Consider the following 14,051-nt stretch of genomic DNA (forward strand, 5'->3'; position numbering starts at 1 on the left):
AACACACAGAACAAAATGTAAATTACTTTAAAGAGAATGTAAACATAGAACAAAATTTTGTAATGTCCGCACAAATATAAATCACATAATTTGGACCTCTTTTTTTAGCAAATCCTGACCGTTAATCTTCAAGGACAGTTCATACCTGCAACTATCCCTACCCCTGCTTCAATTACCAATTGGCCATCCTGATCAATTTACGGAGAAGGGAAAAAAAAAAAAAAAAGATTCTGAAGGACGTACACCATCTCTGGTCAAAAGTAATGCCATATTTTCTTTAAAAGGACAAAAGTATATTGTAGTCAAGATGTTGAAATTCATAATTAGCGTGGTTGTGATGCAAAGACTTCTCGCATACAGCAACTTATTGGATGTAGAAAAACTGAATGATGGTCCAATTTTGTAGGCGGAAGTTTGAATCTAAAGGGCGATGTAGATGGTCCAAACTTGAAACCCAAACAAAATAGAAATCAAAGCACATGGTCCAAACTTCATTTTATTGTGCTGGACCCAATGCAGGTGATTGATGGGGAATTCTTTCGCGGTACTACACTTATTGTGCTGGACCAAATGCAGGTGATTGATTAGGAATTCTTTAGCAGTACTAATTACAACTAGCCCCCAAAAAATTTCTGGAATAATGGGCTACAATGTTCATTTGATCCTTCTAATTACAGGTAAAGAGAAGGTATCGGATAAGTCATCTTTGGATTTTTCTAAAGAGTGCCCAGCCACCTGTATTTTTTTAATCTTTCGTTAAATCTTATTTAATCTTTTGTGTGACTACACCCACTAACCATTATTAGCTTATCTTACATTTATACACTTTTCTTTCTAATTTTAGTTTTTCATAATATTAATGTCTAAACTGTTTTATAAAGTGCCACTGAACACTCATTAGGTAAACCATGGATCTTTTCATTAATTCTTTCTTGCCACTTATGGTTAGGGGTGGCAATTTTCGACATGATACGAACCTAACACGAAATTAATGGGTTTGGGTTGAGATTTCGGGAATTCGGGTCAGAATCGGGTTGAACCCGATAAACCCGAAAAGAAAACAAGTCAATTTCGGGTCAACCCGTGGTGACCTGATATGACCCGATATGACCCGTTTACGAATTAAAAATAATTTAATAAACATAAAAATAATTTTATCTAACTAAACTAAATTATTCTTTTTTTCAAAGGCATTAATTACTTAATCCTAAATGAATTTATTTAATTTGTGTGAAGTTGAAATTATTATATTTGGACAAATAATATATTATTTTATTTTTTATTTTTATACTGTTTTAATTTATTTTATATTTTGTTTGGAATAAAACACTTTTACGGTGTTAATTTATTTTAGATTTGGTTTGGAATTATTTATTTAAATTTTTATTACTTGATTATGTAATTAGTTTTGTAAAAATTAATTTTATTAGAAATTACAGTGATAAATTAATAAATTAAAATTAAGTTTCGGGTCATTTCGGGTCGACCCCGTCAACCCGTCAACCTAAAATTTTCGGAATCGAGTCAGTATACCTAACCCGTCACGGGTTGACGGGTCGGGTTCGGGTCAACAGATTTCCTGACGGGGCGGGTCAGACTCGACCCGCCAATCTGATTTGGACCCGAATTGCCACCCCTACTTATGGTTTCCAATTTCGAGTATTAGACCAACTTTCACTAGAATTCTAGTTATTAAATTGACCCAACTAGGAACCTATAAAGGGATCGGGTGGACGGTTATGGGTTCCATTGTCAAATATGTGGTTAAATCAGAGGCTCACTAAGCTAATATGCATAAATATACTTAATGTTCTTTTTTGAAAAAAAAAAAATCACTGGCAAAGGAAAGGTAAGATTTAAGAAATAGGAAGGGCAAAGGGAGATTTGAACTTAGAACATTTACATCCTAAGGCCTCAACCTTAGCCATTATATACATAATGTTCTAGTAGTCTTAGTATGTGTCAAATTAAAGATGAAGTGCTTTGACATATTAATTTCTATTTTATAAAAAGTTATATTATAAATATCCAAACACGAAATACTCAATTTACTTTTACAAATATACATCTTGTAGTCAAAGATTAACAAAATTATTTAATTTAGTAGTATAACAAGCTTTGGATATAGCTTAAATTTTTTTGTTTTACTTTTGCCTAAAATATATTAGTCCTATAAGTATTAACTATTGTCACATAATAATAACATCTTAAATTTGAAAGCTAATATAATGAAGTGATTAATTATCACCGATCCAACCATTCTACTAATTGTTATTGACTCGTTACGTCATAAATAATTTTTAGGAAAAATTGCACAAATCGTCCCTCACATATTAACGAAGTGAAAATTTAGTCCCTTAGAACGAAAACGAGCATTTTTAGTCTATTACAATAAAAAAAATGATCAAATTTGGTCCCTGTTAGCTTTTCCGTGTGAATTCTTGACTGATCCAGTCATGGGAACATCACGTGACCAACTTTTGAGGGACAAAACGGGCAAGGCACTCAGATCTTGACCAAAATGTAGAGGACCAGTATCTTTCTTTATCACATAACTTCAAATCCCTAAATTTCTTTGAAGTTGCCATGGGAGAAGCACCAAACTGTAGCTGCGATATACCAGCCATAGTGAAGACTTCGTGGACAGCTGAGAACCTAGAAAAGAAATTCTATGGATGTGCCTATTATGAAGTAAGTCTTTGCTTCAGAATATTTTGTTTCCTTTTTTGGAGAATCTAAGCTCCTAAGTTGAACAAAATGGTTCTCCATGACCAGCATAATAATGGCGGAGGCGGCTGTGCCCTTCAAGTGGCATGAAACAAGCGGCTGTGAGAGGTGCGATAAATTGGTGAGGCACACACGGAGGTTAACAAAGAAGGTGAAAGATTTGGAGATTGATGTGGAGAAAAGAAAACAAAAAGAGCGCAGAATGAATCTTATGCTATTCATGGCCATTGTTACTGTAATCTATCGGTGGCTTTGGAAAGAGTAATTTGGCACTGGTTGCATATGTTTGTCTGGGTTGTGAATTAGGGGTCTCTGGCGTAGTAGCTATTAGGTAATGTAAGGGATCTCTGGTTGCATATGTTTGGCACTAGTTGCATATTACTGGCATAGTATGAAGATAATGCAAGGGATTTAGATAACTAACAAATGTATTGTTAAAGTAGCATTGGAATATAATGCTTTGTTTAGCAATCTACAAATTACTTCAGAGTTTGCAATGTTGCATGTGTTGTCCAAATTGATTACTTTTATTGCTTTATCATCATTATCTTAGACCTTTAGTGATAATTTCCTAATTGTTGTATCTTATAAAGATAGTCCTTTTTATCGATAAATAATTTGTGAACATAAAATCTGGACTTTAGTTTTACAATTACAAAAAATTTTGTCCCTGTGTTAACTTGGTCAATCCCAATTTAGTCATTGCATAAAGCACTTCTAAAGGGCCAGCTTAATAATGTCAAAGGTGTTTTTTAAACACAATTGGTCAGTCGCCAACATTTGAGATCTTATTAATAAAATGCATCGACTAATTATTTGAAACATCTTCCAATCAAACTAAAATAGCACTTTAGACAATGTAATGTTGATAATGTTGATTCAAGCTTTAGTAAAATTGCTCATAGAATTACTCCAGAATTCATTGGAAATCTAAGCATGAACATTTAAAAAGAAGCAATAGATATTTAGATGAGAATGGAGGTTCCTTGCATTTGTCCATGTCTTTCATAAAATACAAGTCAAAAGTTGAACATAGTCTCCTGAGATCAATTTCCAACAAAACTGAACCAAAAACCAAGTCACATAATTCCCAACAAAACTGAACCAGCAAAACAGGTCCCAATAAAAGACAGCAAAAACTGAACCAACAAAACAGGTCACATAATTACCCAACAAAACTGAAGCAGCAAAACAGGTTCTTTATAAAATGCCGGAAAAACTAAACCAGCAAAACAAGGCACGTAGTTACCTAACAATTACTTCCCATCAATCCATGTCTTTCATAAAATACAAGTCAAAAGTTGAACATAGTTTCCTGAGATCATTCCATTGCTGTAATAACAAAAACTAAACCAGCAAAACAGGACATAATTGTTCCCAAAAACTAAAAAGTACCCACTATGCAGTAATTGTTCCCAAAAACAGGATATAATTCCATCACATAATTGTTCCCAAAAACTTAAAAGTGAACGACACAAAAGGACTTCTTGAGCTCTGATTATGCAGCAATAGCTTTATTTGTAGCAGAATCATTCAAGCCATTTGCTGCAGTAGTGGTCTTTGTTGTAGTAGCAGCTTTTGCATTCTTATGTCTCTGAACATAAAAAATGAAAAATCAACAATGAGAAAAAGACTACCGGATGCAATAAAAAATGTGAAACTTAATGGTTAGGCAACAAATAGAACATATAGCCAAACCACGTGGTTCATAAGTGACCCTTCTATAAAGAACAGCCAGTGTAGAGTCACAATTACTTCAAGTGTGTCCGAATTTTTTACATACCCCACATCTGTACTTCACTTTCTTACCCTAACCATGATCAAGAAGTAAGGAAAACGCAACTAACATTAGTTAATAACCCAATAAATCTACAAACTGAATTGGTACAAAGAGAAAGAGTGTTAACTGGAGAGGGGCCAGTCTCGGTTCTGGGTGGTTGAGTAGATGGCTGACTCCTTGCTGGTTGACGAGGTATTTGATCAGTCAAGCAGGCACTTGTTCCACCTATTGGTTCAGTTGTGAAACAAGTACTTGCTCGGGGGGTACCAACAATAGAAAATTGAGGCTGGTATACACTTTCTTCTTGTTGTGGCTGAAGCTCTTCATTTCGTGGACCACTTGCTGTCTCATATGTGTTTGCAGCATCTCTTTGTTGTGTAGCTTCCTGCTCATGTGGATTAACAGTGACATGGTGTGTACTTTCTACTGCTCTTCTATTGCTATTTGCTGCATCTGCATTTTCTGGACACTTTCTGCTATTGTGGCCTAATTTTTTGCACTTTCGGCATTTATACTCCATCAACCCAGCTCTAGACAGCTTTTTAAGTTGCCCTCGACTACTTGTTGAAGCTGGGGGCTCATCAGGCTCTCTTCTTCGAACTTTCTTTGGCCTACCTGGAAGCTTGATATGCTCAGGGGGTAGTACAGGCCCCTTTTTCAGATCTTTCTATAGGTGCTCACCATTAAGAGGATATATGATAAGCTCATACGCCCTCATATATGCCTCCTTAGAGTAATATTCATGCACAAAACTATCTGGAGGTTCCTTTGTCAATGCAATAGCACTCATTGCATGGGAGCAAGGAATGCCATTAAGTTCCCACCTCCTACAACTACATGTCCTACTAGCCAAGTTAACAGAGTATCTATCCCCGTACATGCACCTCACCTCATAAAACCAGTCACTCGATGGTGTAGCTATACAACCACTTGCTGCATTTTTTACTTTTTCAAGTTTCTTTAAAATTTTTGGGCACACACTTTCACTATACTTTCTCATCCACTCCCTCTTGGTCTCCATTCTAGTCATTAAATATAGCCTAATAGTTTCTAACATGTCAAGTATGGGCCTCTCTCGTGTTTCTAAAATGCTAGAATTAAAACTCTCGCAGAGGTTATTTAACAAGATGTCACACTTAGGAGAAGTACGGAAGTATGCTCTTGACCAATGTTGAAGTGTTGTATTATCAACTAACCATTTAAAGGCCCTTTCATCGAATTCCCTTAAAGCCTCCATCAATGCAACAAATAGATTCTTGTAGGGTGCTCTTGCAAGTGACCAAATTCTATCCTTCAGTGCCAATCCACTATGCTGTTTCTTGAAATTGTTGTATATGTGTCGTACACACATTCTATGCTCCACATCTGGAAGAATCTCGTGTAAAGCTTGGATCAGCCCCTTCAAGAATAAAACATAACAAATATATTAAAAGACAGCTTTGCATTAAAAATGGACAAAACATATTGCAAAACCAAAATCAGCTTAGTAGTTCACCTTCTGCTTATTAGTCATAAAGGTCCATTTGTCCTCATCCTTTATGTCAAGGTCAGTCACCAATTCAGTTAAAAACCACTTCCAAGTAAGCTTATTTTCAACTTCAACCACAGCAAATGCAATAGGATATAGCTGATCATTTGGGTCAATCCCACTGCTGCAAGTATAACACCTTTATGGGCATCTCTTAAATGACAACCATCTAATCCGATAATAGGCCTACAACCAGCTAGAAAACCTTTCTTGCATGCTGAAAGACACATGTATAATCTCTCAAATCTATCCTTTCCCTCATCATCTTCAGTTACAGTCATGAACACATTTGATCCGGGGTTTGCCCTTTTGACCTCTCTACAGTAGTTCCACAGCTTATTATACTGATCTACATAATCTCCTTCAATCAATTTCTCTGCCTTTTTCTTTGTCCTATATGCTTGCCATCTAGAGATGTTAACATTCATCTCATTTTTTACCTTATCTTTCAGATTACTTACCTTCATATCAAGAATAAGGGATAGCTCCTTTTGGTATCTCTCAACTAGAAATGTAGAGTTTGCAAGTCCATGATCGAAGGTTCTCCTACATGTGTGTTCAACTCGCATGCTTTTCACTTGAAATGTCATTTTGTCAAGCATAATTGCAATGGAAACTTTCCAATTGCAGTCATTGCAATATGCTATAACTCTCCTGGCATCATTTTTGCTGAAATTCATTTTTCTTCCATGAGCCACCCCATGGCTCTTATATGCCTTGATGAATAGGTTTTTTGAAGTAAATGTCTGACCAACCTGAAATTTGGGGTCTTGCATGTCCGTATTAGGATTGAACCTTGGATATTTGACCATCTTCCTTGGCTGCATTTTCTCTTCTTCTGAATTGCAGGCACTATCAAAATCTTCTGATTCAGTAGCATCTTCATCAAATTCAGCTCCCACCATTTCAGGTTGACTACTTGTCGCCTTAGTAGATCCACTATTCCTCACAACTTTATCCCACTCAGCTTTTCTTTGTCTGACTTGTTGCACTATGTGCTCCTCATCACTAAATTGATAATCACTATCAATAAACCCATCATCTTCACTTGATTCCTCCTTATTTTGAGCACATGTGTTCTTGTTGCTTCTCTTCTTTGTCCCTTGCTTCCTAGTTGCTGCTTTGGTTGGTGTTCTTTTACTTGCTGTTTTGATTGGTGCTCTTTTACTTGCTGTTTTGGTTGGTATTTTTTTGCTTGCCACTGTCACCTTCGCTGTTTTTTCCTTTCTTGAATTGCCAGATGAAGCTATATTCTCCCCTCCTAATTCAGCTCCACTTTCATGTTCACATATCCCTTTATTTTGCAGGTCCAAGTTTGTTTCCGCTGTTTCTTCAGTACAACACAAGTTTTCTAGACCTGGATCTGCTGCATTCTTGTGCCCATCAACTCCAAAATCAGTAGTATCTCTGTCAACAACTTCACTCTCAGCTTGAGTTTGACTAGTTGGAATATTTGTCAACATTATTTCTTCTACACTAGGAGACCCTTGCTGGTTTTTTGCAACGTCATCCGTACTTCACTTATACGAATCAGGTTCACAACCACTAATGGAGTACAGCTTAAGGTGCACAACAAATACATCAACCATCCCATATTTTACTCCATTTCTGGCCAAATCTTGAGCAACATCTTCACACAGAACATAAATTAACCCATCTTCCATCGTCATCCCCGGCCTTAAGTAATACTAACTCGTAGTAAACTCAGGAAAACCTAAGTTTTCTGCTATCCTATGTAAAGTACAAATTGGCCACATATCTGGATTACAATAGTCAACAATCTTGACTTGCCCCCCAACATATTTTTTGGTTGGCAAATCAGTGAATTCGCCTCCATAGTGGACCCTAATTGAAAATAGATTATTATTACCTGCCAACCATTCAGGCGACAATCATCATCCAACAAAATAAAGAAAAGGACCCAACACAGAAAAAGGACACAGCCAACATAGAAAAGGATCCAAAAATGACAACACACATGAGGGACCACAGCTACTAGCATGTATAAAAACCATTTCAGCAACCCTAATAAACATATAATAACACTTCTTACATGCGCTAATCATGATTATTATTACTTTATTCACTGTATTAAAACATATTTTTCAATCGATTAACAAACACCGTATCTTAGGGTTCAGAGATACTTACCATAATTCGGGATTTGATGGTCGTCCGCTCCACTCATTATCACGTATATTTTCTTCGATTACTGATTTGCTTCATCACCTTTGTTTGCTACTGGATTTGCGATTGGATTTGGTTTCGATTGGAAGCATTTGGTTTATCTTTGGTCCCTCACTTTTTTGTTTCTAATCCGTATGCTTTGAAGGAAGAAAGATACTGGTCCTCTATATTTTGGTTAAGATGTGAGTGACTTGCCCGTTTTGTCCCTCAAAAGTTGGTCACGCGATGTTCCCATGACTGGGTCCGTCAAGAATTCACATGGAAAAGCTATCAGGGACCAAAATTGATCATTTTTTTATTGTAATAGACTAAAAATGCTCGTTTTCGTTCTGAGGAACTAAAATTTCACATCGTTAATATGTGAGGGACGATTTATGCAATTTTTCCTAATTTTTATAGTTAGAATAATTACATATAACCAAGATTTCATGAGACGATTGAGTAATTCTAATATTTAATGCTACAAGTAAATTTATCATGTCAATAGAAACATACGGTATTTCGAATCCATAAGTCGAAGCTGAAGAGTAATTTGCATTGAAAAAGAAAAAAGAATTGAAGAGTATTTAACTAAAATTCATTAAAAGTTATAAATGTTAATATGCTAGTGACATTTTATTAAGAACATATTGATATCAGTATTAATTATTATGCTTTTATCTTTAGCTACTTAGTGAGCATGAGTTTTATTTATTTATTTATTTTTTTAGGGAGCACGAGTTTTAATTATATAAAGGAATTCGGTGGCAAGTTTAAAATGAAGAAAAGAAGGAAGAAACAAAGAAAAGGGAATCTAAAATGAAGTACAAGGGAAAAGACTAAAAACAATAGGCAAAGGCATGAATGCTGCAGACCATAACATGGCAAATCACGGTCCCCGGCCATTTATTTGCAGCTTGAGTATGGACCGTAATCAAAGTCAACCACCTTTTGTTAGTCAAAAATGGTGTGCTGCTGCAAGAGACCAATGCATCTTTAGATCCTGGCGGTTCTTCAACAATCGTTCCGGTTTAATGATTTAGTTGCTCAATTACCCAATTCTTTTGCTTTCCATAAAAAATACCAGCAGGTTTTTGCACTTAAGGGTTTTAGGCCTCAACCAGCCTGAAAATTTTTTAGGTTAACGGTTTTTTCGATCTTATCAAACAGTCCGGCTTGGGTTTTAAAACATTAAATTTATAACCTTGCAGCATTATTTAAGTAGAGTTATTTTTATTGGATGAATTAAAATGAGAAAGTGTCTAAAATATGGGATGGAAAAGGACCAAGAGGGACACTAGTAAGTACATGTAGTATAAAAAGAAGAGTCTGTGTTTAGTACTCTCTTTTAGGACAGTAATTAGAAAAATCCCACATTGTACACTTAAGAAAATGAAAAAGTTAATGATATTTTTTTATGGAGAAGACTTTGTAAGATCTTAAAATAGTATCCAAATGTAATTTATAATATCAAAATATCAAAAAGAAAGTTCGAAGGAAGTTCCAATATGAAATGAGAGAATATAAAAAGAAAAAGAAAAAGAAAAAGAAAAAGAAAAAGGTGTGAAGACGAGCCAATGATAGAGAGATGGGAGAATTTGGGAGGGATTTAAGGGCCCAGATATTCCAGAAACTAAGCAAAGCGATTCCCTTGGATTGGGTGGGAGCCGAACCCATGTGATGACCCAAATCCAGAAATTGGGTGAGCGTCGGATCTATTCCAGTGAAGATCTAGACATGACGAAGCATACTGTTTTTTGGTAATCATTAGTAATGATTTTGTTGATTAAGGTGGATCTGATCCAATGATTCTCTACATACAAGTAGTAGTAGTAATTTAGGTTTTGTAGGCATTATATTATCAGAATCAAATATAGGAGCAGTACCAAAAATGGTGGATTGGATGGAGAGTGAAGAGTAGATTCTCTTTTCTTTTTTTTTTTTTTTTTTAATTCATTTCTATCCTCCGTCCATGGAAGAAAAAGAGCATGTTCATAGTTAGCAAGACCATTCCAGCAAAATCCAAAATCAAATTACAAGATAACATGATACATGTAAAAACTGGAGGACTAATGGATGTATGATTTGATGTATCACTCATACTCGAAAGTTACGAAAAACTTTATTGCAGTGTATCCATATTATTTTTGCAGTTTATAGGTTCAGCAAGGCCAAAATTTCCACTACCAAGGAATTCATGGCTTCTCCCAACACTCATTTTCCACCATAACAAAAGTCATTTTGATGGCCGCTTAGGATAATCCTTTGATTCCTGCTTTGAACTTGGCATGGCTATAGCTGTGTAGAAGAAAGTAAGAGAGAAGCTTTTACTACTATCTCTTTTGCGAAAGGAAGCCTCTTCTTCAATGCAAGAAAGATTGTGTTCTGGGCTGTTCAAGGACTAGTTAGCGGGCTAAAACAAAGATGATTGACATGATAGATGGAGGGAATAGAGTGGTTGGAGAAGAACGGCAGGAGTAGGAGGAGGAGGTGGGTGGTAGCTATGTTTTCAAAATCGGACCCGGTATCGACTCAGTCGAGATCGAGGGTCAATGGGTTCAACCGGATTCGATCGGGGTTGAACCGGATGATGTCATAAATAAAAAATATTTAAAATTTAAAATATTATATGTAAAATATCTAATAACATGTTAATATTAATAAAGGTATATTCATATATATATTTGATGTTTCAAATATATTTAACAAGAAAGTATAAAGAAATTAGAATAATCAAGTAGTAATTTATATTATTTAATAAGCATTAATAAGTTCAGAATTAAAATTATGGACTTAATCGAAAAATAACACCAAATTTTAAAATAACATTTATAAAGTATGAAATATTTGAGATATATTAATAATTTTTAACAATCTAGGGTCAAAACATAATATTAAAAACATTTTGACCTTTCAAAAAAAAGTTAAAAAAAAAAGAGAGCCGATTCTTATTTTTCCGGTCAAATTAGGTCAAACCCGATTTTTGATCTGGTTTGACCGAGTTTTTAATTTTCCGATTTTTAGAGTTAACTCGGATCGAACAATTGGCCGATTTCCGATTCGATCGGTTGGAACAGCCGGTCCGATCCGAATTTAAAAATAGAGGGTGGTAGGCAGTAGGAATTGATAACAGAGGAAGGAGATATCTAAAAATTTTTAAAATACCCCTGTTTATTTGATCAATGAGGAGTTTGATCTATTTTCCATGATAGTGCTGCTACAGAGATCTTTAATTGGAATCATAACATAAGTTTAGGAATCAAATTGGTTAAAAATTAGATCGATCTTAATAAAAAGTTTAGGGATGAATTGGTCATTTTTCCAAAAAAAAAAGTAAAAAAGAAAATGTAAAAGTAGCGCATTGGGAAGATAAAGTGAATTCCGTCTTTTTCAGATACTATCTACCAATTCGCCCTTCACTTAATCAGTGTTATTGCCAAGACTCTTTTATCGGACAAGTATCAATCGCAGCATTATGCATTTCTCCATCATTGAATAAGATGACATGAACTAGTTATGGCCAAAAGACATAGTGGCCATGTGGCCCCTTAATTTTGTTGCTAAGGAAAGATCAATTCCATGTAGAACTCTGCAAGATATGAGCGCAGGTTTTGTACGTTTCTAGCAAGTAGTATTTTGGGGAGAACTATGGTGGAGGCTGAGTTGAAGGGAGCAATGGCTTGGAAAAACACGGGTGCCTTTGTCCTCCATCTGCTCAACAGCCGATGGTTCATGGTCTTCGCGACCCTGCTGATCATGTCCATGTCTGGAGCTACTTACATGTTTGGCATCTACTCAGGGGACATCAAATCATCCCTAGGCTATGACCAAACAACCCTGAACTTGGTAAGCTTCTTCAAGGACGTGGGAGCAAATATTGGAATTGTTGCAGGGCTTGTTAATGAGGTTGCACCACCTTGGTTAGTCCTCTCATGTGGAGCAATCATGAACTTTTTTGGGTACTTCATGATATGGCTGGTGGTCACACACCGAATAGCGAAACCTCCTGTTTGGCAGATATATTTATACATATGCATTGGTGCCAATTCTCAAACATTTGCAGGCGTTGTTGCATTAGTTTCATGTGTAAAGAACTGCCCAGAAAGTCGAGGTGTTGTTCTAGGCATCTTAAAGGGATTTATTGGCCTTAGTGGAGCAATTATCACACAGCTCTATCTTGCTTTTTATGGGCATAATTCCAAATCTCTCATCTTACTTGTTGCCTGGCTTCCAGCAGCTGTTTCAATCTTGTTTCTGCGCACAATTCGCATCATGAAGGTTGTTCAACAAGCGAATGAGCACAGGATATTCCAAAATTTTCTCTACTCTTCGCTTAGCCTTGCTGGATTTCTAATGATTATGATTATCATGCAAAACTGGCTCTCCTTCACTAGGTTCGAGTATGCGGCAAGTGGTTCTGTTGTGCTTCTTTTGCTAATCTTCACCAACTTCCTGGTTGTTGTTAGAGAAGAATTTGATCTTTGGAAGAGCAAGAAACAAGTGTTAGATGATCATCCACCCTCGATGGTTGAATTAACACCTGTTGAAGCTGTCCCAAAACCGCAAAATCATGAAGTGCAAGTTTCTTGCTTTAGTAACATGTTTACGCAACCAAAGAGGGGCGAGGATCATACAATTCTACAAGGAATTTTCAACATTGATATGCTAATTCTATTCACAGTCTCAGCATTTGGGATTGGTGGGACCTTGGTGGCAATTGACAACTTGGGCCAAATTGGAAAGTCCTTAGGATATCAAACTAAAGCTATCGCCACATTTGTAACACTAGTAAGCATATGGAATTATCTTGGACGTGTGGCAGCAGGATTTGCTTCAGAAATTCTCTTGGCTAAGTACAAATTTCCACGTCCATTGATGATGGCCTTGGTACTTCTTGTATCTTGTGCTGGCCATCTTCTCATCGCTTTCGGGGCCCCTAATTCTCTCTATCTCGCGTCCTTGATTGTGGGCTTTTGCTTCGGAGCTCAATGGACACTGATATTCAGTATAGTGTCAGAATTATTTGGGCTCAAGTACTACTCCACGTTGATTAGTATAGCTGCTGGAGCCACTCCATTGGGTAATTACGTGCTTAACGTTAGAGTTGCTGGCCATCTCTACGATATGGAAGCTCTGAATCAAATGACAGCCAAGGGACTCACAAGGAAAGAAGGGGAAGGTTTGACATGCTCTGGCGTGGAGTGTTACAAGCTATCTTTTTTGATAGTAACTGCAGCTACGTTCTTTGGCTCTGTTCTTTCTCTGGTTCTATCTTATAGAACCAGAAATTTCTATAAAGGTGATATTTACCAGAAATTCAGAGATCAAGCCCAAGTGGAAGATGCTGAGAAACTGTCAGTTACAAATGGACCACACAGCTAGCTGGTCTTGCTGAATAATTGGTGTAGTTGACAATTAAGATTATTGAGAATACTGTATACAAATTTGTGTGGTTAACAATTGTTGTCCACTCAATATGGATGATAATTGTAGAATGCAAAGGAGAATATATATATATATATATATGTATGTATTTATGCTTAATGCTATTCATTTGTGGTCTAATCATGTACATAGTCAAGAATAGTCATTGGCCTTTTCCGGATGCCATACGAGCCATCGCTGCGCAGTTAACTGAAGTTAATATTCTAAACAATCAAACGTTGAAGACAAAGCTAGTGGCAACTTTTAACCAGCGTGGACAATTTGATTTGCTAATTTTAAAAACCAAATGTAAATCATTTTGGTAAGCAAGGAAATTGTCATTGGCAGCCTTATTTCAAACAAATGTTCGAGAAATACAAAGCAAATTAACATGATACCATATATTTGACTAAAACCACACTTGAT

The 14,051-nt window shown here is 36.1% G+C and overlaps 2 protein-coding genes and 1 long non-coding RNA gene across 4 annotated transcripts; 2 read left to right on the top strand and 1 right to left on the bottom strand.

Annotated features, from left to right (window-relative positions):
- The first annotated feature begins 2,550 nt into the window (after window positions 1-2,550).
- Window positions 2,551-3,198, top strand: LOC140007434 (uncharacterized). Its single transcript, XR_011814746.1, has 2 exons — window positions 2,551-2,691; window positions 2,776-3,198. It is a non-coding gene; the product is annotated as an uncharacterized lncRNA (long non-coding RNA).
- A 711-nt stretch (window positions 3,199-3,909) lies between these two features.
- On the bottom strand, window positions 3,910-7,880 carry LOC113689973 (uncharacterized). Of its 2 annotated transcripts, XM_027207796.2 has the most exons (3): window positions 6,003-7,880; window positions 4,635-5,906; window positions 3,910-4,321 (listed from the first exon to the last, which is right to left on the bottom strand). In XM_027207796.2, exon 1 carries the CDS (start codon window positions 7,496-7,498, stop codon window positions 6,071-6,073), a length of 1,428 nt encoding a protein of 475 aa, XP_027063597.2. In that variant the 5' UTR covers window positions 7,499-7,880; the 3' UTR covers window positions 3,910-4,321; window positions 4,635-5,906; window positions 6,003-6,070. The 2 variants fall into 2 exon arrangements, with proteins under 2 accessions (XP_027063597.2, XP_071906656.1); XM_072050555.1 differs by having other exon boundaries at window positions 3,910-5,906.
- Window positions 7,881-11,649: 3,769 nt separating this feature from the next.
- LOC113690933 (protein NUCLEAR FUSION DEFECTIVE 4-like) lies at window positions 11,650-13,702 on the top strand. Its single transcript, XM_027209068.2, has one exon. The coding sequence runs from the start codon at window positions 11,850-11,852 to the stop codon at window positions 13,581-13,583; it is 1,734 nt and encodes a 577-aa protein (XP_027064869.1). The 5' UTR covers window positions 11,650-11,849; the 3' UTR covers window positions 13,584-13,702.
- The last annotated feature ends 349 nt before the right edge of the window (window positions 13,703-14,051 follow it).

The sequence above is a fragment of the Coffea arabica genome, chromosome 5c (genome assembly GCF_036785885.1).
Source record: "Coffea arabica cultivar ET-39 chromosome 5c, Coffea Arabica ET-39 HiFi, whole genome shotgun sequence".
NCBI classification, from domain to species: domain Eukaryota; kingdom Viridiplantae; phylum Streptophyta; class Magnoliopsida; order Gentianales; family Rubiaceae; genus Coffea; species Coffea arabica.